Source organism: Ischnura elegans, chromosome 1 (assembly GCF_921293095.1).
Source record: "Ischnura elegans chromosome 1, ioIscEleg1.1, whole genome shotgun sequence".
Lineage (NCBI taxonomy): Eukaryota > Metazoa > Arthropoda > Insecta > Odonata > Coenagrionidae > Ischnura > Ischnura elegans.
The window spans coordinates 130598901-130621183 of NC_060246.1; the positions used below are offsets into that span (position 1 = coordinate 130598901).

The window sequence follows — 22283 nt, forward strand, 5'->3', positions numbered from 1 at the left end:
TATATGGAAGAACTTCCCTAACACTTGCACCAATGATGTTGTCTTCCCAGTAATTTTTATAAGATAACTAGCAGGCTACAAGGCCTTGATACCCTGATAGTACCCAGAAACTTGGAATTTGGATTTCACGATCATACATGATTTTTATACCATGAGTTTTATCATCTGTCGAGTTGATAGGTATCCCTACCCAGCAGGATGTCCAACCACAAAGTTGTATGATGTGACGAGACAAACTGTGATGAGAAAAAGATGCAAAATACATGTCGGACTCAAGTGATAGCAGCACTACTGGGTACAGGAGCATGAGAATCACCTATATATTAAAATTGGTCGCAGTCCATGAAGCCACATGGAAATGCATAGCAGACGACCAACAGACATCCTCTTTCATACGTAAAGATAGGTAAATCAATGATATCAATAAATAAAATATTAATAAATGAAATATTGCTACAGCATAAGGTATAAAAAGGTCACTTTAGGATTTTAATATTAACTTTAAGACCCAAATGGTAGAAACAAAAAACTACTCAATCCCAGTGACACCTTACTTCAAGTTTTTTCAAACGCCATCACAGGTTAGCATTATCACTAAATGCATTCAATCTTTCTGTGGCCGTATAATTATGTCATTATTTATCCTACCCACCTTAAATCTTACTGAATATCGAGTATCGATATACTGAGTATCGACAAGTAATTTCAGTAATCTTTGGTAATAATCTATATCTCTCTGCCTTCATCAAAAATTCCTGTTACTGACAAATCACCCCTCAAGTTACACAGGGATAACTTTGAAAAAGCCAATTAATTTAGCTAGATTTCTAAGTGGTATATCCAAAAAATGACTCATCTACATAGCCAAAAAAATATGAGAGAGAATAATACTCTAGCAAAGACAAATGTACCATTATTGACATTGGGCTTCCAAACTGCACCACCATCCTTTGCACCAGGTTCTGGAGATGCTGGAATGTCCCAACCCGTATCTTGATTGACATGTTGCTGCAAGAATGTAAGAAATGTAAGTTGCAATCTACTTCTTAAGTGACATTAGCATTGTAGTGATTCCAAAATTCATATGTTTATAATATGGTAATAGGACTAAGCTATAACTTTTAGCAAGAGCTGAGGCCATCTCTTGAGCTATTCAAAATAACTTATTATGAAACTGTTTTTGTACGAACAATTTTTAAGATCAAAAATTCAAAAATCTCATTGCACACTTACTCCACCCCATCCATCCTGGCTGAAAAGAGCTTCCCTCATTGAATTCAACTGCTCAAGCTGCTTAGTTGTGCTGCTACTGGTGGACCCACCATTTGGCCCTCCATTGTTATTGGACCCCCCTCCTCCAGCCCCTTGGGTAGTGGGGCCACCAGGAAGTCCTTTTCCAGCTGCTTGAGCCCAGGATGTGGATCCATTTTGCTGCTGCTGATTCATAGAGGACTGAGATGCAGGACCATTCCCTCCCTGCTGTTGCTGGCTATTCTGCTGCCCCCCACCCTGCTGACCTTGACCATCTCTCGAAGACACTGAGTTGGAGGACTGGCCACTTGACTGTTGCTGTGGTCCTCCACCCTGACTGTGTGACTGCTGGTGAGTTTGCTGATTATTTTTGCCTGAATTTCCTAAATTGCAAAGATCACAAGCATTCATAATTTTACCAACTCTACTGCCATTAGGCGAGGAATTAATAACTTATTACTAAGGATGAATCGGCATGAAATCACAAGAGTAGCATGACAAAAAAACCTTAAAATTTTATAATAATATTTACAGAGAATAAAAGTTAACTACAAAACAAGTAAATCGACTTCTCTCTCTTTTAAATACACAACAACATCATTACAGAAATAGCAATAAAATATGATAGTAGAAACATGAAGATCTTGCAATGACCATGACTATGCATAAGTTAGATTATAAATGAAAAGGTGACTAAGTCACAAATAATGAAGTCTGCAATTCACTTCTTTAACAAAAATTTCAATCTTATTTCCAAGTTTTCACATTAAAATCTTTAATTTACTGTGTATATAGACAGGTGTAATAATCAGGTGTGTGCGGTCAACCGAAATTTAAACTAAATCATTGCAAATATTTTGAACAAAACTTTAACAAGAGGCCAAAATTTAACCAAGAGAATGTGGTTGTATTTAAAAATTCCCACCTCTTTTTTAACTTCCCAAGATAATCCATCTGTTTCGGACCCTATAGAGCCCCTATTAGCAATTGGTCACACTTTGCAGCTGATGCTACCAGAGCATATTTTAATAAAACATGTTAGGAATGTAGTGTTCCATCATAAATGCCAAAATAAATTTTGTATGCCATAATGCCCACTGAGCTGATACCTAAGCCACCAGAGTTATGCACTCATCACCATTTTTCCTTCCAGGGAGCCCTAGCTTTACCGGCACGTATCAAGGTGTCTGAAAGAATTCTCATTTAATACAAATATTACCTAAGACTGAAACTTAATACTCAAATTTAAAAAAAGATAAAAAGAGGAAAAAAAAAAAAATAAACATTAAAATATCAAGGTGGACAAATTTATTTACCAAAATTTGAACTTGATTACCACTATTTTTTTTATTAACCATAACTGTAACTGAAATTAAATATCCTTAATCGCACGCCATATAATTACTATACCGATGTTAATATTGTAGTTTTCACATTAACTACAATCGAGCAGGCCAGAGTCGTCCAAAACACTAAGTTATGAACAAAAAAGTATGATAAAAAATTTAATAAATAATAACATTACATTATACTTACAACAAGTTACACAGACCTATTATATGCTCACCAGCATTTTGTTGTCCCCCAGGACCCTGACTAGCTCCACCGCCATTCCTGTTCACACTGCCACTACCCCACTGACTCTGTGCTGGATTGTTCTGGCTTGAATTCTGTCCCCAGCCACTGTTATTATTGGGGTTACTTGATGGAGGCGTCCCCCAACCTGATGTTCCACTATTAAGGGAACTTTCTCCACCACCTAGAAGACCTAATCCACGAGGTATACCCCAGCCTTTGTTGGAAGCAGGTCCTTGTGGATATGAGCTCCATGATAACTGCTTTGGCAAGCCACCATACCTAATCTTATTAAAGCTTGATTTGATGATTCCCTCATTCTTGGGATAATACTGCCGCCCGGCAACTGCCGTATCAATGGGAATGTCAGAATGAGCACCGATTTGTTTTACATTGGATGTGATAAGAGGCCCTTTTAATTTAATGCAAATATTATTACTTGAGGAACAATTCCCCTCCCTGTTTCCTAAACTAGAGTTAACACTAGGCTGCATAACTGCTTCTTGGTTCTGGACTTCACTTGAGTTAAATTGATTATCAGAGGCCTGAGTAGGGGGGGCCTCAAGATTTTCAGACTGAATTTGTGCATATAGCAGACTTTCACTGCAGGAAGAACCATGGTGATCGACAAGGTTTGCATTGGAGGTCTGTAAGGAAGGAAATGGAATTCTTAAAAATGATTCAGTGGATAGTACAAAAACAATTACAACAAAAACAATTATAAACACCATAGAGTATCACTTTTAAAAAAAATATTTTTATCACAAGAACTTAAAAAAACATGTAATACACAGACATCAAGCCAAGCTATTCCATGCATTACATAGGCACTGTACTAAAACATAAAACCAGCATTAAATTAATTAGCTGATGTGCCACAATTCATAACTTAGGAGTTGAGCACAGCAAACCCTAACTTTGTGATGGGTTCACTCAATGATGGATTGGAAAACTTTCTTGGGTAGCTAAAGAATGCATGTTACAGAACTGCTGATTTATACTGAAATTTCTTTGGAACTGCTAGAAGTGTTTGCATGGTCAGTTTTTGTAATGCAAAGGAGAAAACCAAATGTAAAGGAAATCCATACCATTTATAGCGTAAATAATTAATAATCAATATGCAATGCGAGAGTGAAATATGTACACATATCTCCGTAATACAAGTATACGTGCAGTCATCTGCAGGGCCTACACATTAATACATCACAACATTTAGACCACACAAAGATGATGTAAGTATGCTCATTTGACCTATCAGCAAGTGACCCCTATCTTTTCTCTATAATGAAGATGTTGCTTGGAAGGAAGCGTTTTAAAACCATTGATGCACTTCAGGAAAATGGAAAAACTCAGTAAGAGTCATCGCCACCCAAATTATAAGAGAGAGTTATGTATAACCTGCCCAAAGGAACTATCAATCTCTTAATTATCGAGGCGATGAGGTCATTCACCCAATAGCTCAATTTTGTGAGATAATTCAGTGGATGGATGGGATAAATAATTAACAAAACTTAAGTCTTCTTCAGCCAGTCTAATTCAGCCAGTTTCTCATAACTTAAAAATGAAAAATATACTAACATTGCTGCCCAATTTTCATGAGTTAGTGACATAATTAAAATTCTAGTTTTAAGTTGTTTAGAGAAATGCAGTCTTTGATGGAGAGATGAACTTTTCAGTGAAAGGGAGAAAATCTGTCAATATTTCACCATGAGAAGTAGGAGAAGGATAGAAAATGTGAATAATATGGGTCTCTTATTTTTCATACTCTAACACAATCAGCAATAATGACAAATTGGTGAACAAGGCCATTTACTTACGCTTAACACTAGAATGCCAAAGGGTGTCACCATGTTGTAGAATAAAATATTTCGTATCTATTAATCATTTTTAGGGCTTAATAAGAAAACAGTGCTAGGGATACCCCCCTCCCTTTTTTCAGTCTTAAAAATCCAAATTTACCTTGAATGTCGGAAGGTGTCATTTTGACACCCAGTATATTTTATCATTTATTCGTTTGGTCTAGGTGTTTCATGGGATACAATTTGATTATTACTAGCAAAATTAGTATTTTATAAAAAATATATTACCTTCACGATTTTTTTTACATAATTTCAATAAAAAACAGCTGTTTATCATTTTTTCAAAAATTTATTAGCTCGTAAGGTAAGTATATTCTGCTCTATTTGCGAATGATTTTCCTTGAAACCAGCCAAATTTTACCGCAACGAAACTTATTTGCCTTGAAATATAAGTGTAGTGTTAGACGAACCTGGATCAGCACTGGCTATTGGAAAGAAGAAATTTATGCATAGTCGTGACGTTGTGCGCCGACGTGGAAGAGGTGCTGGCCAGGCTTCAAACGAGAACGAGAAGGCGCTGTCAAGCCTTTTCGTAGGATCCTACCCTAGAACGAGATGGCCGTGCTGTGGAACCATAGCCTGGGTCACACACAATCTTTGACGAACAGCTGTTTCCAAACAAAGCTAATCACGAAATTCATGGCATCAAAGCCTGATAAATATAGGCAAAAATACTGGCTTCTAGTGGATAAGGATAGTAATTATTTGATAAGTGGATTTCATTACCTTGGCAAGGACGACTCTTGTCAAGCTGACAATCGCTTTACAGATCACGTTTCATTGAAACATATGCGGCCCTACTTGACCAAGGCAGAAATATCACTACTGGCCAATTTCACATCACTTTGCTTGGTTTTGCTTGAAAGAAAGGGTATAATCCTTTTGGGTACCATAAATAAGAGAAAGAAGGATATCTCTACTGGAATAAAAGCTTCTCAGGAAGAGTTGTATTAAAATAAATTGTACAAAATGGTAATGTTACACTACCCGTTTAATCGGGGCAAATCGACAAAATGTGTTCTTGGTCTAAGCTCTCTTCGCCCTCATGTTGTCATTAGTCACAACTATAAGAAATCGCGCGAAACTGAACCAGAACGGACTAGAAACTGTCAAGTAAAGATAAAATACAATAAAAACAGAAATTTTGGTTTTTCTGAGCTGCGTAAAAATTCAGCATGTATGGCCAAAACAGTGTGAAAGTGCCAGAAATGTAAAGAATCAACAATTTTGATAAAGCTTTTTGGAAGTCTATACAAAAAAGTATTCGTATTTTTTTAGAAAGCGTTCATGTTTTCTTTAATACAATTTTGTAGTTAAATAGTCGTAATTGATTTTATTGTTTTCAAATTTTCATCTTTAAAAATCAAATTTCCACATTCAAAGATGACAACCAGATGCAAAAAAAAGATGGCGCAGTCTAAGAGAACAGAATTTTTTGTATAATATTTTTTACTTCAGTGGAAATCTCTTAAAAAACATTTTTTTAAATATTAAGGAACCGACACAAATATTACAATAAAGATGATGCTTTATCACTAGCAACTAAGAAAAAAATATCTGCAACATAATACGGTTTTAAGAACATGGGTGTCAAAACGGCACCCTCCCGGCATTCTTGGGGTATGCCAATTTCCCGGCATTCTAGTGTTAAAAGAGTGAGAGTGAGCACAGAAAAAAATGCGTAAATAAATTTTAACTTAAGCATACTAGGGAAGAAATTAAAATGGCTGCATTTAGTTTTGTATGCGATATAATGAAGCTAATGGAATAGTTCACTTATTCATTTTTACAGTTGATTGTGAATTATTTCCAACGATTAAGAAAGGTATGTGCTTTTCTGTTCGTCAATCCAATACCTACTTCTCGAGCCTTTCATGGCAAAAAAAGCAACAGCAAGAACTCTTTAGCAGATAAGTTGATGACACGCAACCTACTGTGGTCACAGCTCTCCACTACTCCTCAACCCAACCCATCAACCTCACGAGGTTCCTTATTGCTAGCCATCTTGAGAACGTTTTCTTCCATCAATGATAAGTTCTGTCAATGCTAATAATGCTAAGAATAAACTGTATTCTGATGGGTAAAGAATTGGAAGGCACGGTAGAAATGAATGCGATTAGAATTTAAGATGCAGAGGCATTATTACATCAGAATATTAGTCAAAACAATGGAACTGTGGGGGACTAGGAAATAAAAATGGTGAATGAGGGATGATGGGTCAAAAAGAGATTCTGAAACTGGAAGCACACGAATATCTATGTGTCAGTTGAATGAATTGGAATTCCTCCACCATAAAAATTGCTTTAAGCCAGACTAAGTGATGCAATGCATTGTTAAAAGTTAGATATTTAGCATCGTATAACAGTCCCCTCTGAAAGATAATGGTTGGAACTTTGTTTTGAGTTTTACTTGATATAATAGGGCCCCACTGAAATATAGTGAAACCCTGATACAACAAAATTTCGTTATTACGAACAGTTTTCTAGAATCCAGAGGAAATATACATACAGTAAAACCTCTTTACATCGTAATGGAGGGGACCAAAATTTGGGCAATTCAATGCATGGAGGTCCACTATAGAGAGGTTTTAGTGGTAGGCACCATTTTTTCATATCCTTGGGAAATGAAAGGTGCAACTGTCTTTTAGGCCATTATATTAATATATTTAAACATATAGGTATGCATAAGTGAACATATATTTACAATTTAATGATTACGCAAAGGTAAAAGTAAATTGTTCAAGAGGCCTTTTTAGAAAATAAATTAGTTAATGGGTTTGCTTAAAAATTTTTTCAAACCTTTTCGAAATAATGTTTTTAATTCCACGAGCACTTTTTAATGCCATTTTCACTACATATAAATCACTAGCTGTTTTCGTTAATGCCTTTTGACCTAAGAAATAATTCCCTGGTCTAAGGGTTGTAATTTACTAATAGTGTTCGGAGGAAAGAACAATAGTTTTATATTTCTAAACATAATTTCTTCATCCTTATATTTAACTGCCTGAGTTTTTTTTATTTGTGCAGCCTAGATACAGTCATCCCCCGAGTTACGTAAGAGATGCGTTCCGGCAGACTCTGCGTAAGTCGAAATTTACGTAAGTCAAACCTTTGCGTTAATGCTTCAGAGATTTCGATCGGCGCGGTGAAATTCTCAGCGGAGAAATGCGCGGTAAATTCTCGGTGAAGTTTCATTCAATTCACTGCTATATTCATGAACTCTACCGCATTTTCTTAAGTTATTAGATACAAAATCGATAAACATTAATATATTCTGAGAGTTGCATCTCGAGCATTGCCAATCAAAATGCAAATTCGAGAAAGTACGGTATCTCAGCGCTACATTACTAAACTGAAACTTAATTGATTCATTATGCTATACTGCGATCTAAGGGCCCAAAGAATGCATTGTCTACCTACCTATAATCATTATATCTTCTGCCTTCTATATATATTACGTTGATCGATGAATCTGGTGGTTTCACTGTCACAGTTAATACACGTAGGAGGAGTGACTAGGATTACGAGCAAATAACACACAAAAAAATACCAGTAAATTACTATATTCTTAAGATACATTCACACGCACATACACTCAATCTTTCACGCACGGAAACATACTTTCATTCTCTCTTATCTCAATAAAATAATGTGAAAATATCATCATTTGAATATTTAATTCGCTGGAAACATCGAGGAGTATTTCCAAAGCACGAAGCTATTTAAAAGTGAGCTTTTATTCAGCCAACTCCGTCATTAAGGTACAACAAAGTCGGTGGGGAAAAGCTTTCAATGACGCAATATTCATTTACAGTTGCAAACAATATGAGAGAACGAGAAAATTCAGCTAAATAAAATCTTCCGCCAGAAACATGTAAATAATTGCGCATTAAATATCGTGTGCCAACTTTTTCTTAACTTTTTCGCAGCGTTCATTGCCAACACTCAAAATTTCAATGCCGTTACGTGGGTACTAAACAATTCTTTTCTTCAATAAAGATTTCTGCTTGAACTTCATTTTCTTTTAATTCCACAGATGGAAATGTCCAAAGTTAGGATACAATTTTTAAATAGTTGAAAGTCGAAGCTCGGGTGTGCATGCTGTATGAAAAGTTGTATTGTACAGGAATGAGCGCAACCACATCCATCGCTAGAACTGTAAATTTTCACGTTGTTTGCTGACTTGGGATTTATAAGCAATTTTTCTACAGAAATTAATGAAAATTCCTCCGAGGAATGACAAATATGGGTCACTTTGTAATTTTTAGCAAGTAAAATAATCGATAACTATTCGATATTTTTTCTACCATAGGTTGTACGAGCGAATATCTACTTCTTCGCGCTCGCATTCGAAAATTAACGTAATCATTTGAAATATGGTTATCACTTACGTAAGTACGGATTTACGTAAGTCGAGACATACGTAACTCGGGGGATGCCTGTATACAGTTTCTTCTGTTTTTCCTCGGTTGTTTACAATAGATGTGAGGGTGAATGATGGTATTCCAAAGGCCACTGCCTTCTGCCTGCCCTTGTTGATGGCTAGGAAAATTGCTAATTATGTGGTAATGTCAAGCAGTCGCCTTCTTTTATTTCTTAAATCCATCATCAGCCTATGATTAATTAAGTAATTTTCATATTTTTTCATATATTATGGCAAATAATTGAAAATACTCATTATATCTTTTAGAATAGATTTATCATTCTTATAACATGTGACTTGTTAAAGATTATAAAAAAATAAATAATCACGTGACTACTACAAAAAATAGACAAAAAATTGAGCGTAATTTTGAAAATTTTGTTGAATTCCCTCTCTCCAAAATACAATGCACATCGCGTTCCGAAGAAAAACTCTGTCGAGGGCACACAGAAACGCTAGGTCTGCGAAAGGACGTGATTTCCCGGTGAGAATGCTGGGCGAACTACTTCAGAATGCGGCGGCGACGGTAAAAAATTTCATTGCCCTACTGCGTATCAGCTAATTAACTGTCTCCTTCACCTAAAACTGTCGCACATGGATTGATTTTCGTTCAGTATTGCTAGAAATTGACTTCCTGGACTTCCGATGGAAGAGTCAGATTTCGCGGCAAAAATACGCAGGCAAGACATATGACTGTCGCTAAGCGCCATAAATTTCAAACTACGATCGTTCACGAAAGCATCGAAAAAATTACCGAGGCGGTAGTAAGAAAGTGCTACACCGGGAAATATGGGAATAAAATAATTGCGAAACTGTATTTGATTTATTTCAAGTCACGGAAAATTCATGAAATATTTTCATTTTAGAAGCGGAAGTAGCAATGCGGTCGAGTAATTCGGTCTCCGTGGATGGGAGTGAAGTTAGTTGAAATATTTCCGTCAGCAAGTGATTATAGGCTGCGCTGGTCGCCTCTTTAATTAACTGAACATAGTATGTAGGCACTTACAAGAAAATAAAGCCATCAGTAAAAGAAAGCGAGAGCTATCGTGCGATTATGGCCATGATTCGAGAGAAAACGATGTGTTCTGTGATGTGTATGTGTTCTTCATTTACCGTCACCTAATATGATTAGGATAGTTCGATGCCCTAACTAATGGTTAACGTGAAAATTATTAAAGGTGTATAAGAAAAAAATAAGCGTGAAACATCTATCGCTGAAAATGTCATTCCATGTAGGTAATCGCGGCTGCATTAATGGTCTCTAGTTGTCTCGGTACGATTTGCGGAGGTAGTTAGGCCTTCTCGGGGCTGTCTTGTTGGTACGATATATGGAGGTTTTACGAGATAAAGAGGTTCACTATATAGAGGTTAGCCTGTATATTTACATGTAAATCTGACGGGATCAGAGGGTTGGTACAAAGTATGGAGGTTTACGATGTAAAGAGGTTCACTACATAGAGGTTTTACTGTATTACCAGAGGGGGAAGCTTGGTTATGACAAAATTATTTCATACTTAATTATGACAAATTCACGAATTCGGTCCAAAAACACGACGCCTTCTTTCAACTGTACCATCTTGAAAACTGCCGCCTATTCTGCTTGTGGGACGTCTAGAAGGGTCAGCTACTTTAGCTTGAGATAGGGTATCTTCTAAGCTCACTTCCTTCTATCCATCTTTTCCTTGTGTCTCGTCACTTCGAGCCCCAAGTGTGTTTGGTCCGCCTCGTTAGTCCTAAGCAAAGGGCCCATGTGCCTCGCTCTGCATTTATTTTTTTTTTCTTGACAGTAATCAACGAAGATAAGATTCCTTCTAAACAGCCAGCGTATAACAGGACCCCTTCGAGATATTTTCTCGTCCCTTGATGGAGCTTCGTGCACACTTCAGTCCACCAGAGTCGTTCATGCTGTGTGGTGTTCTTTCAGGCAGGACGTTGACATTCTCATCGGGTGTACTTCCTGTGTGTGGTATTTTTATTTTTAATTGGGGGTCCTACGAAATGGGCATAGTATTGAAAGGCAAAAAAGAGACTCGGAAGTCTGTTTGTGTGTTACGTTATAATATATTCAATGGTTGGGTAAATTTCAAGGACCTGTTATTGCATTCATACCTAATGGAAAGAAAACGTCATTACTAGAGGTGTATGACGTTATTTAGGAGACTGTTGAATGCTGCAGTCCTAAATTCATATGTTGATCACAGGAAAAACACGTATAAAAAATTGACTTATCATTTCGCGTGCCATTGGTCGAGGTAATATTTTTGAAATACCCAACTTCATACGGACTGTTTGGGCATAGCCGTCACTCCTTACAGAATTTAGTACCAAGACTCACAGAAATACATTTCCCACGGACAATTCCTGCTAGGAAGAAAGCAAAGTCTCAAAGGAAGTGTGCAGTTTGTGCCTAATATGGGATATAAAGAGACTGCGTGTACTGGTGTGAAAAATGTGCAGTAGGATTATGTTTGGATTGCTTCAAATCAAGTCACACAACGCAGATTTTCTAAGGTAAAATCATTTGAATATTAACATATTGACGTTTGAAACATTAGCACGTGATTACCTATATGAAATGATACGGTAATAATGGAACAAAGTCGGAGAAATGGGCGAAGTAATAAATTTTCAAGTAGGCGAAACGGGTTATCCTATCGAAAGTATCCAATCTGTTATGAAATTTTCAACCCCAAATAACTAAATAACAAATACATCATGTAATTGTATTTTTTAAATACATGGAATGTGAGAGATCTCAAAGCTTATTCGAATCCAAATTTAAATCTTTCAAAACTGAAAATTTATTCATCAGTTCATAGAAGAAGATAAATAAAACAATAAATATTTATTCAAATCCCTCGAAAAATTATTATATAGTAGCGCATTATATTACGCAAGTTTACAAAAATTTTCTACGATACTGATCGTATATTATGAAAGATATAAATTATTGAATGACAGTATGCCAAAAAGGCGAAGTCGCTTAAATCTCATCCGGCCGCTGGGATGGAATTTAATTAAATGCCCGCCGTGCTTGAGGGATTAAAAAGGACAGCAAGATTATTTGAGGGTCATTTACCTGTGAACAGTGATGTAGCAAGAAAAGACAGTATTGGAACTGGAAGTCATCGAATCAACCTTCACCTCACATGCAGCACGCACAAAGACATACGAACATGGCAGAGTGAATGGGGATCATATCAGAAGGTTGGAGAGTAAGCAGAGGGTGGGAATGGGTGCAAGGTTGCGCAGAGTGCACTTGCAGACTTCAGTAATGAGAAAACGATTCAATGGACGTATCGCACACAACCGAAGTAGCAGTATGGGTTGCTACAGCTTGTGATGCACCTATGCACTAACTTTGGCCGCAATCCATGCAGTGGTATGGAAATGCACAGCAGTCAGACAAACAGAAACCCTCCATTATATACATAGATCACAATCTGTTCTAGCACTTAAAAGCTGTAAATGCGATGCACTTGACAAGAAAAGAAAGAAAATTAGCTTAAATTCTATTTCTTAGTACAAAGTGAAATAAATGTTTTATTAGCACCAAGCATTTAATTCACTAGGCCAAGTCAGCCAAACGGTGAAGATCTAAGATGCATGTTAGGAAAGGGAAGTAAAGTACCAGAGGGAGCACTTACAAAACAAATATGTTGGGTTTTGTTTACATCACATGATAGTCAACAATGACAAGTTTTTATTGATTTATTGAGACTGTGAGATGACTGTCAATATTTTGTCAATGCATTTATTCAAATACAGAGGAAATATACTTAGCAGACTTCTGCTACTATAACATGACTGCTTTTCCAATCCGATTAACATTCATTGCAAAAACGAGCCTCTGGAATTGGATTTCTATTCAATTTTACAATATTTTAAAGTACTTTTTCACTTTATCTACGGTGGATGCTCTTTCACTAAATTCTTATTCTTTGTTAACATGAATACCCCTTGCACATGGATTTTCTTGCATATATTGTGGGAAGTATTAATGTACTCACTTCCGACTGAATGATACTATTTGTAAGTAATCTCAATTATTAATATTTCATCTTCAATAGTTTTTGTGCATATCTCACAAATTAGAATAAAGAAAACCCATATTTTAATGATACCACTTTCCATCATTTTGCAACCAGTGTGACATAAAGGGCATTTGAAGACAGGGAAAAAGACTTCATAGAAGCAATTCACTTTGATATAGTAGATAAGCTACATGGCTAATGGATTCACCATTTTCTACTAAATGTTTAGTGAAACGGTAATTTTAATCTAAAACTATAAATAAATTTCATTTTATAAAGGATCAGTAACAACACCTACAGGTAATAACCACTCGGTAAGTTTCAACGGCAGTGTAAGGCTCAGATGTTAGCAATTACATGAAGGTAATAAGTGGGTACTTCCCATCAAAACATCATGCATATTAATGTGTTAATTACGCCACACTGCAAATAATTTGTTGTGTGTTTATTTTGTTGGTTGTAATACAGCTAGCTGTAGCATCTGTAGCTTAACATCATGATCACTGAATGATCGGGACTGCACATCACAGAACATGAGTATTCAAAAAGGGCTAAGTGATTACTGCATTGATACTTATACATAAAATTTGCCACAGGATATCTGGCGACAATTTTAGCTTTCCCATCGGGTTGACGATGACAGCCTTATACCATAGTACAACTTACTTGCCAACAAATAAAGTAAACTTAGCATAACATGACACAATATTTTCAGCACCTCATGAAAAATAATCATACGGAAAGTAACCAGAACTATCCAAACACGAAAGAGTGTTGCATGACTGTGAAGTCTAAACAGAGTATAGTAGAGATGACAATACTCAAAGAATATAAAAAAAAAGCTTCAGTAAACGTGACTCACCTGTTCTGCACTGCAGGTACTTCCAACAATGGTGCCACTGCTGCCACACAGGGACGGAGGAGTTGTTGGAGATGAGGAGGTGGGAAGTGATGGTGGAAGTTTCACATCTTTAACAGCGGCACTAACTGAGCTGGATATCACAGATTCTGAGAATGACAATGCCACCTCACTTTCAGTGAGGTGATGGCCATTGGGTTCTGGTTTGAGGGGCCCAGCTCTTGCCCCTCCCACCATTCCCCCAGTAATGACCTCCCTACAACTTTGCTGAGGTTGATGAAGCCCAGGAGAGGTTTTCAAGCACAGAGCTTCTAACTTTGAATTTGGGTGATTTTGGAATAGAAGACACTGGCAGGACATCACAGACCCTGGACGAGAAAAGAATATTGAAAAATTAACATTTTCATTTTCCTAAAAAATAGGTTAACTACTTAAGTGAATAATGATATCAAAATTCTGTTCCTCTGGATTTAAAGCAAATAATCAGAGATGATGACTACTGCTGTGTATGTGACCAAATTGGCGACAATGAATCCTATCTGCAATTTAATGAAATTTTCACTTTAAGTCATCAAATGATTATGCAAATTGCTCATACTCAGAAGATAACTTGATACCAGATTTGACTGAAGTAATTAAATATATGAGGTAGAGGAAAGAACACCATAACAAACAACAGATTTGAAGCTTGTCATCACAAAATGTGCACTAAACAGATTCCTATCACTTCATATACTAATAGAGATTACCTAAATAATTAGTTCATTGCAGTAGGTAGAGAAGGGCTAATTTTGGCATACGTAATTTCACTCCAATAATTCTCTCCAGTAATTGTAATTTAATTGAAAAAACTCATTATCCTCCCCGGTAGGTTATGGCAGGGCATGAAATAATTTGAACCTAACTAAAGGCACACAAAATAATATGGCAGACATTCTGATATAGATACCAAAACCTGAGACATTTACGTTAACGTCAGCAATCACAGCTGACGGATCTTTTTCACCTGTGGATCAAAACATTTTCGCTGAAATAATTTGTATCTTTTTTTTTCATCCCATCCCCAGATGCAGATCCAAAGATACTATGGGCAAGAAGATAAGTCATATGTTTACAACGACTATTAAGCAAAGGTCATAATACTTGCCTGGGCGTGTTTCATTTACTCCCCCCTCGTATTTGGGGGTGTCATGGTGTACGGTAGCTGCCTCTGACTCAGATGGCCAGACCTGCACTGGTTGCTGCATTTTGTGATGTGGAAGATGATGCTGTATAACCTCTTCTATGGAATACAGTTCAGTGGCTGCTGCATGCACCAATTTTTGTGCGCGTTTACTCTTGCTCACAGCAGCTAAATTGGCTATTCCACTACATCCTTCCATCTCAGCACAGTCAACTGTTTCCTAAAATGTCAAGTAAACACTATGATTAACCAGGGCCAATATGTATATTTAATTCACAGAGAATTCACTTTGGGGTCTCCAGCCTTAAGGGGTCACAGAAAAAATTCCGCACAAAAATAAATCAAATTTAAAGAATTTAGGCCTAAATAGATGTTGAGCCTGAAATTAGGAGGCCAGCCTAATTTCATATATATTTTAGAAATATTAGAATTAACTACTTACTTGGAAAACGAAAAATCAATGCATTGGTAAACAATAAATCAAATTTAAAGAATTTAGGCCTAAATAGATGTTGAGCCTGAAATTAGGAGGCCAGCCTAATTTCATATATATTTTAGAAATATTAGAATTAACTACTTACTTGGAAAACGAAAAATCAATGCATTGGTAAACAAAAAGTAAATGGCAGCCTCACTTGTGGTTTAATTAACTACAGGTGATCATTTAATCACATTCTTAAGGCTTTTTGCAATTACTATATTTTCTACTCTTAGTCTTCTGACAATGTTCCCGATAAAATGAAAAAACTGGGCGGGGAAATATTAGCTGACGTATTGATCACGAGTCCATTCCATAATTGTGGACCTAACACACCACCATTTCCAGCAGCATGCAAATCAACAGTTTAACACCATCTCGATAGAGCTGCAATTATACACCGTCTCACCACAAACCACTTAAGAGGGCTAAACATTTTTGGTGAAATGATACGTCACATTCCATAAGCGAAGGGTAAACATTCGAAACAATAAACACAAATAATTTGGACATAATGTAACTCATTACGTTTCCTTTATGTAATACCACCATTACGAAGGAGTACCTGAACGTATTTTAAGGCCGGTAGTTTTTTCTGAAAATAATGTTGGCAGTAATACGAAACCTATATATCTCCGATGACATAAAACAATTTCACTACGTGCTACCTAGTTCCCCAAACGTTGTGCAGAAGAGAACGTGAAATCAGAAATATAAAACTACGAGAGTGGATTTAATGATGCGAAGAGCTAAAGGATAATAACACTCGAACAATTTCACTACACACCCTTAATGCAGGCACTTGATCAGTAGGAATAATACAACCGAGGTCTGTGCTTTCGTCCACGTTCGTCCTGTGGACTTCATTTTGAAACTGTCTGCAGCTGGATGGCTCCACTAATTCACAAGAGTTATTTCCCCCCACAAGAATGTCCTCCTGAAATATAAAAAAAGCCGGTTGTGGAGAACACACTCGTGGAAAAACTTAATTGGCTATGTAGAAAACAAGGAGGTATAATATTCCTAAGAAATAACTTAGTTACCTCGGAAATTTGTACAAAGGCATCTGTTTCGGAAATGTCATCTGAACTAGATTTGTTTTGAAAAGAAGGGTTCATCTTTTCTTTGGCAGGTTATGCATGAGAGTCCAGGTCTACATAACAGCATCTGATCTGAAATAGAGATATGTCGTTATTGTAGCTTTCAGAAAAATACAGTGACGTGAAAATAAGACGTCGTATTTCGATTGTCAAATCACACGCTAATGAATTACAACTTATATAGATTAAAAACAGTCGAAAATATAGACAAAATTTAGGTATATAAAACCTAACGAATGATTTATAAGAGAACTGATGGTTAGCTGGAACTATGAAACTGCACCGCATTCCTTTTGCTTTAAATTATCAAGTAGGTAGTCAAATAGATATACGTTCGCAATAGCAAATATATTCATATTTCATTGAGGGAGGGTGATTAAAAGCTATAAACATTATGCATAAAAAAATAATATCCACTGGGATGATAACAAGTACTCTGAGAAGAAGTCTCGGACCTCAACGGAATGAAAACATAATTGGTGGATTTGCATTATTTACTATGCATAAACAAAACAACACGATCAGCTGATTTCTCAAAAGTGCCATTCTCATATGAACGAAAATATTTAGCGATGCCAACTGAAGATTCAACATATACACTGATTAATATGCATGTTGTTTTTCGAATCCCATTACTGATAATAAGAAAGCATCGACGTATCCATCTGAAACGACCATCAACACCAACAAGAATTTCAGTTTTCTCACGCTTCCACACCCTATAACCACTTAATATTTAGCGCCATTATTTGCAAAACACTTCTAGAATGCTTTATTAACCATCACAAAACAAAACGCAATAGCACACATGAAAAAATATTGAACTCACAACTTAAATGGCCGATTGAAGAAGCCAACACAGAGAAGTCTCGCGCAGGGTTACGTACGTCGCCCTATCGCTGTGAGTTCCAACGGCTGTTCCATTCTGCGGAGGACTACCAATACGAAATTTAGTGACGTTTTAGTATATTTAATAATTGAAATAGATATAATGCCTGCCAACTACATTTATTACGATTTAAATTTATAATAAATACTTTTACGGATTAAATTATTGAAAAAACAGTACAGAACTAAACCCATGCTGGATCTCGATATTGATCGCCTGTTACGTGGCACAAAAACTTCCATAAGCTGTTCGTCCCGACGTCCTTCCTCCCCGTTGTCGACGGGTGGGGTTATTTTAGCCTCAACCCTAGGGTATTCCCAGGACGCTCATCCGAGTGTTCTGCTACCTTAACCTAACATATGTAAATAATCACACAGATTCAAATACGTTACAAGTAAATGCAACAAAAGAGAAAAATCGCTCCCCCGCTGCAATCACATCATTAAAGGTTACTAAATGCAAGTACAAGTCCATTAACCAAATCGGCATTTCTGCTTTATTACCTGAACACGTTCCATCAGAAAAAACGATCGCGCAATTAATTTTGTTGAATATTTTCAACAGCCATCTATCCATTGGCAAAACATTGTGAGCAACATTATTCATTCATTAAATCTTTAGAAAAATTGCGAGTCGATTTGTGCATACATTTACATCTTTCCGACGATCTCGGCAGTCAACAAGAGCAGTTTTGGGCAGCCTCTCCTCTAAAAGTCATTTTGTTCAATGGTAGCAGATAATGCGTGAGTGGGGCAGGAAGAATGAGAGAAAATAGTATAGGAACGCTAAGCAGGAAGGTGATGTAGGTGAAATGCTACGGGCGGCTCAGGGAGTGGGACATTGCGTGTTAGACCTATAAGGAATGGCGGAGTGGAAAGGGCGGTAGCAGCTCAGGTCAGAGGGGCCAGTTGGACAGCCAGCAGGAAAGAGGAAAAAAAGCTGAGATTGAGAATGAGAAGAGAGAGCTGGCTGGATGGAGGGGGGTACGCTTCGAATGCTTGGGCAGGATTGCGGTGAGGGGATGAGAAACCGATCGCCGTCAGACAGCGAGCCCAGCGAACTATCTTCTGGATACAACGTTGCCAGCCTTACACTCACGCAAAGCTTCGACGTCGACTTCCAAAATAAAGGGGCACATTAACCATGACATATCTCATTCCCCATAAATATTTGGGCGAAAATATACTAACATTTCATTTTTAACTTCCCTTTGAAGCTCTAGAATAAGGAACTCTAAATGAGGAATACGAACTAGTATTCAGCACGTTATTGCAAGAAATGAATGGTCGAATAAAATAAAAATGGCACCTAAAAGCAAGATAGAAGCCACACCATAATACTCTTTAAATCAGTCGCACTACGCAACGCAAGCATCTCATTTGAGAAGACTCGACTCTTTCCCCGTCCTCCCCTCCACAACGTCTTTTCCCACCCATTCCCCTTCACTACCGCTACAACTTAGTTTCCCGTCTGTGCCGCACCTTCTAGCATATCGCTCCCTCCCACTTTTCCTTCAGCATCTCCATTCTTTCTTGGCTTCCTACGTCTCTAGCGGGAGAAAACAAAGGAATCGGGAAGATAGTCATGACAAACGCCGGGCTATAGCCATTTATGGAGAAAATCAATGCTTTGGTTAATATCATACCAAAGCCGGAAAGAAAATAGTCAGGAATACCAAAAAATCATAAAATACTCATATAAACATCAGCAACTATAAGTAGTGGTTCGAAATGAAACTATAGATAAGATAGTACCTAATCGCTCGACTGTTTAGAACTCTATTTTCTCCTCTAAGATTGCCGTTGTCAAATATATGGTGGTTTCGCAGTAACACGGTTGAATTTGAGAAAATAGAGCTGGTTGAGTTAGTTGGGCACTCAGCGCTCAACTAACTCAAGTTGGTAAAACAGTTATGTAGGGCGCACGTATCCGTAAAAATGAATCATTGTGCAGCAAGGCATTAACGTTTCCCGCCTACCCCGTCGCTTGAATGGCGTACCTCAACGTTAAATGTGAGAACACACTATAATCCGTCAATCACGAATCGATACGTGGGCACCTTCAAGAATATTCTTTGAAAACGGACACAACCGAATGAATTTATGTTGGAAAGCTTGCGTGTAAGGATATAAAATATTTCCATCATATTCCTTCATCGCCTGAATATGATAATCAACAAGTTCTGCTGGGGTAAAGGGTTTGACGCAACATGCATTGGGGTAGGCCACGTTGAGCTGAGAGTTGGGGTAAATGTTCCCACGATAAGCTACATCCTAGGGAAATAAAAATAACTCGACACCAAGCTGAAAAGAAGCATAATTTCTTCGTCCAAGGACCTTGATGTTCTAATCCGAGAGGTTAAATACAACAGAAAACGCCCCCCGAAGACTTTTTAATGTGATCGCCATCTGAATACGCGAATTAAAATGTTACTAAGAAATATACATACTGTATACTATGCGACTCAAATTTCTTTGTCACCTTACAACTCAAATTGTGAAAGTGATCAAAATATGGCTAAATTCTATGGCATGTTCACACCAAAATTACAATCATGTCAGTAAAACTTATCGGATTAGCCCCGCAGCCTTATTCTTCTCCACATGCACGATTACATCGTTAAAAAGATTACTACGTTCTCGGACACAAGGAAGTTGTCCCTACATATAAATCTGCAAGCTGCGAAAGGTGGTCCACAAATACAAATCATACATGATATGCAAGTATACATATATATTCACTCTGTAGCTGCTTCAGAATGGTATTTATGCATTGCTCAAGTTGAAATTTAACTATCGAAAACTAAGATAGCAAATGTAACAGAGTGAATAGTAACAACGTAATTCGAAAAGATGACAAGAGGCCAAGAATGATACCCTTCCCATTTACACCAAATTGGAACATGAGATGTAAATAAAGGAATCAAACATAAAATAACATTTTCGCAACGCAACCGAGAGAGAGCATTATACCGACCTAGGATGGGGATGCCTGCGTCGGGAAGATTGAGGCCGCAAGTCCAAAACGAGGACTGACACATATCACGTTTCAACACGGTCTAATAATAACGCTAAAACAATAAGACTAGAATTTTTTTTTATCAATAACGCGCTATGGGAAATAATTTTAAACTTTCATAATCAAACCATATTTTAAAGATAGGAGATCCCCTCCAGCTAATCATTAATTTACACTAATCAGGAACACTGAAAAGGCGAAAAAGATTAATGGATCCAATTCATAGTGCCGCAACTTCATATAGTAGGACGAGAGTCAATTAGAACCTTGTTATATTTTTTTCCACAACGCTTAAAAATTGAAGACAAAAAAGATTTCACCAGGCCAGACAGGTCTTCCAAATGACTACAGGAATATCGAATTTTCATGCTAAAATGAGTCTATTAGAAAAACACCAACGTTAAATGGCTTAGAAAATACTTTAAGAGAGACACTTTAATCATGCCAAGATGTTACTACCGATATTCTGCGGAGCCATAAGGCAGAAGTTGAAATTAAATGATAAATTATGGATCGGACATTAAAAATTATTCTCTGGGAGGAAGAAGAGCCACAGTCTATTGTTTCCTACAAAAGGACTAAGAGAAGGCTATAATGTTTTCAGAGCAAGGTAGGTTTTTATTTCTTCCTCGAATATCTTCTGTTCCTCGATTCACAGATGAAATTAACCTTTATTCCCTCATATCAAAACGGAATATTCATCTAAGAGGATCTTGCAATCCACCTATCATATTACGGCGGCTGAATAGTCTGTTTGCAAAGGCCCCCGACAAGGTTCAAATTGACAGGGATTGAGGGACATCCTAAATAAAGAGGGAAGGAAGGTACAAATTGGCGGATTTAGGGGGGAGGTCAAAGGGATCATGACCCCAGGAATTTTATCACATTTTTTTAAAATTAGTTTTATAGTTTTTGTATCTCTTCTACCAGAAGTCGCCATGAAGACGACAAGAGAGTTGGTTAAATTTTCAGATAACGCGGCAGAATTCCAGCGAGCCTCATTCGAAAAGCTCGAGTGCCTTTACTCTGGAGCATATAGTAGTTTTTACAGCACCTCCCTTAAGTAGAGCTAGACAACGATTGCGGATCGAGAACAATGCATCAAAACAATAAAATTCATTCGCATCAGATTTCATTTCTACCACAAGCATCCTCACGCAACTGATTTCAGTCCGAAAATAGTTTTACACCAACGTTGGATCACTCGACCCGAAATAACTATCAAATATCGCACAATTAACATCATGTACTTTCACAGAGGGTTCTTCTCAGCAATTCAAAGATTCAAACCATACAAATGGACGCGATTATCCAGTATTATCCATTTAATGATAGCTATAATCACCGTAATATCATCATCGCAGATTAATCTTCCATCAAAGGATTAGATATACCAATATAATCGGGATAATGGTAATACAAGCTTCACAGAAAGGTAATTATTCATGAACGGACACAAAACTATTATAACAATGTATCCTTACCAGACCTTCTTTCGACATAAAACTTTATCTTACAACGTGGTTAAAAGGAACTGCTAATATGGATAATATAATGACCTAAGAAAACGATTAAATGATAGGCGTTCTCAAAAATCGGATCTCTTATCGCTCCA

At 37.1% G+C, this 22283-nt stretch overlaps 1 protein-coding gene across 8 annotated transcripts in view; it reads right to left on the bottom strand.

The window, feature by feature from the left end:
* The window catches only part of LOC124169724 (protein Gawky), a 94727-nt gene that overhangs the window by 57466 nt on the left and 14978 nt on the right, over nucleotides 1–22283 (bottom strand). For 4 of the 8 annotated variants that reach the window (XM_046548452.1, XM_046548459.1, XM_046548436.1 and 1 more), the window contains exons 2-8: nucleotides 16705–16833; nucleotides 16449–16598; nucleotides 15148–15403; nucleotides 14004–14368; nucleotides 2804–3473; nucleotides 1234–1634; nucleotides 912–1008 (exon numbers count right to left, since the gene is read on the bottom strand). In XM_046548452.1, the coding sequence (XP_046404408.1) occupies nucleotides 912–1008; nucleotides 1234–1634; nucleotides 2804–3473; nucleotides 14004–14368; nucleotides 15148–15403; nucleotides 16449–16598; nucleotides 16705–16779 (2014 nt within the window). In that variant the 5' untranslated portion in view covers nucleotides 16780–16833. Of the gene's footprint in view, nucleotides 1–911; nucleotides 1009–1233; nucleotides 1635–2803; nucleotides 3474–14003; nucleotides 14369–15147; nucleotides 15404–16448; nucleotides 16599–16704; nucleotides 16834–17590; nucleotides 17682–18153; nucleotides 18524–22283 lie in introns of those variants that run through there. The other 4 variants (XM_046548428.1, XM_046548421.1, XM_046548444.1 and 1 more) reach the window with 4 other exon arrangements.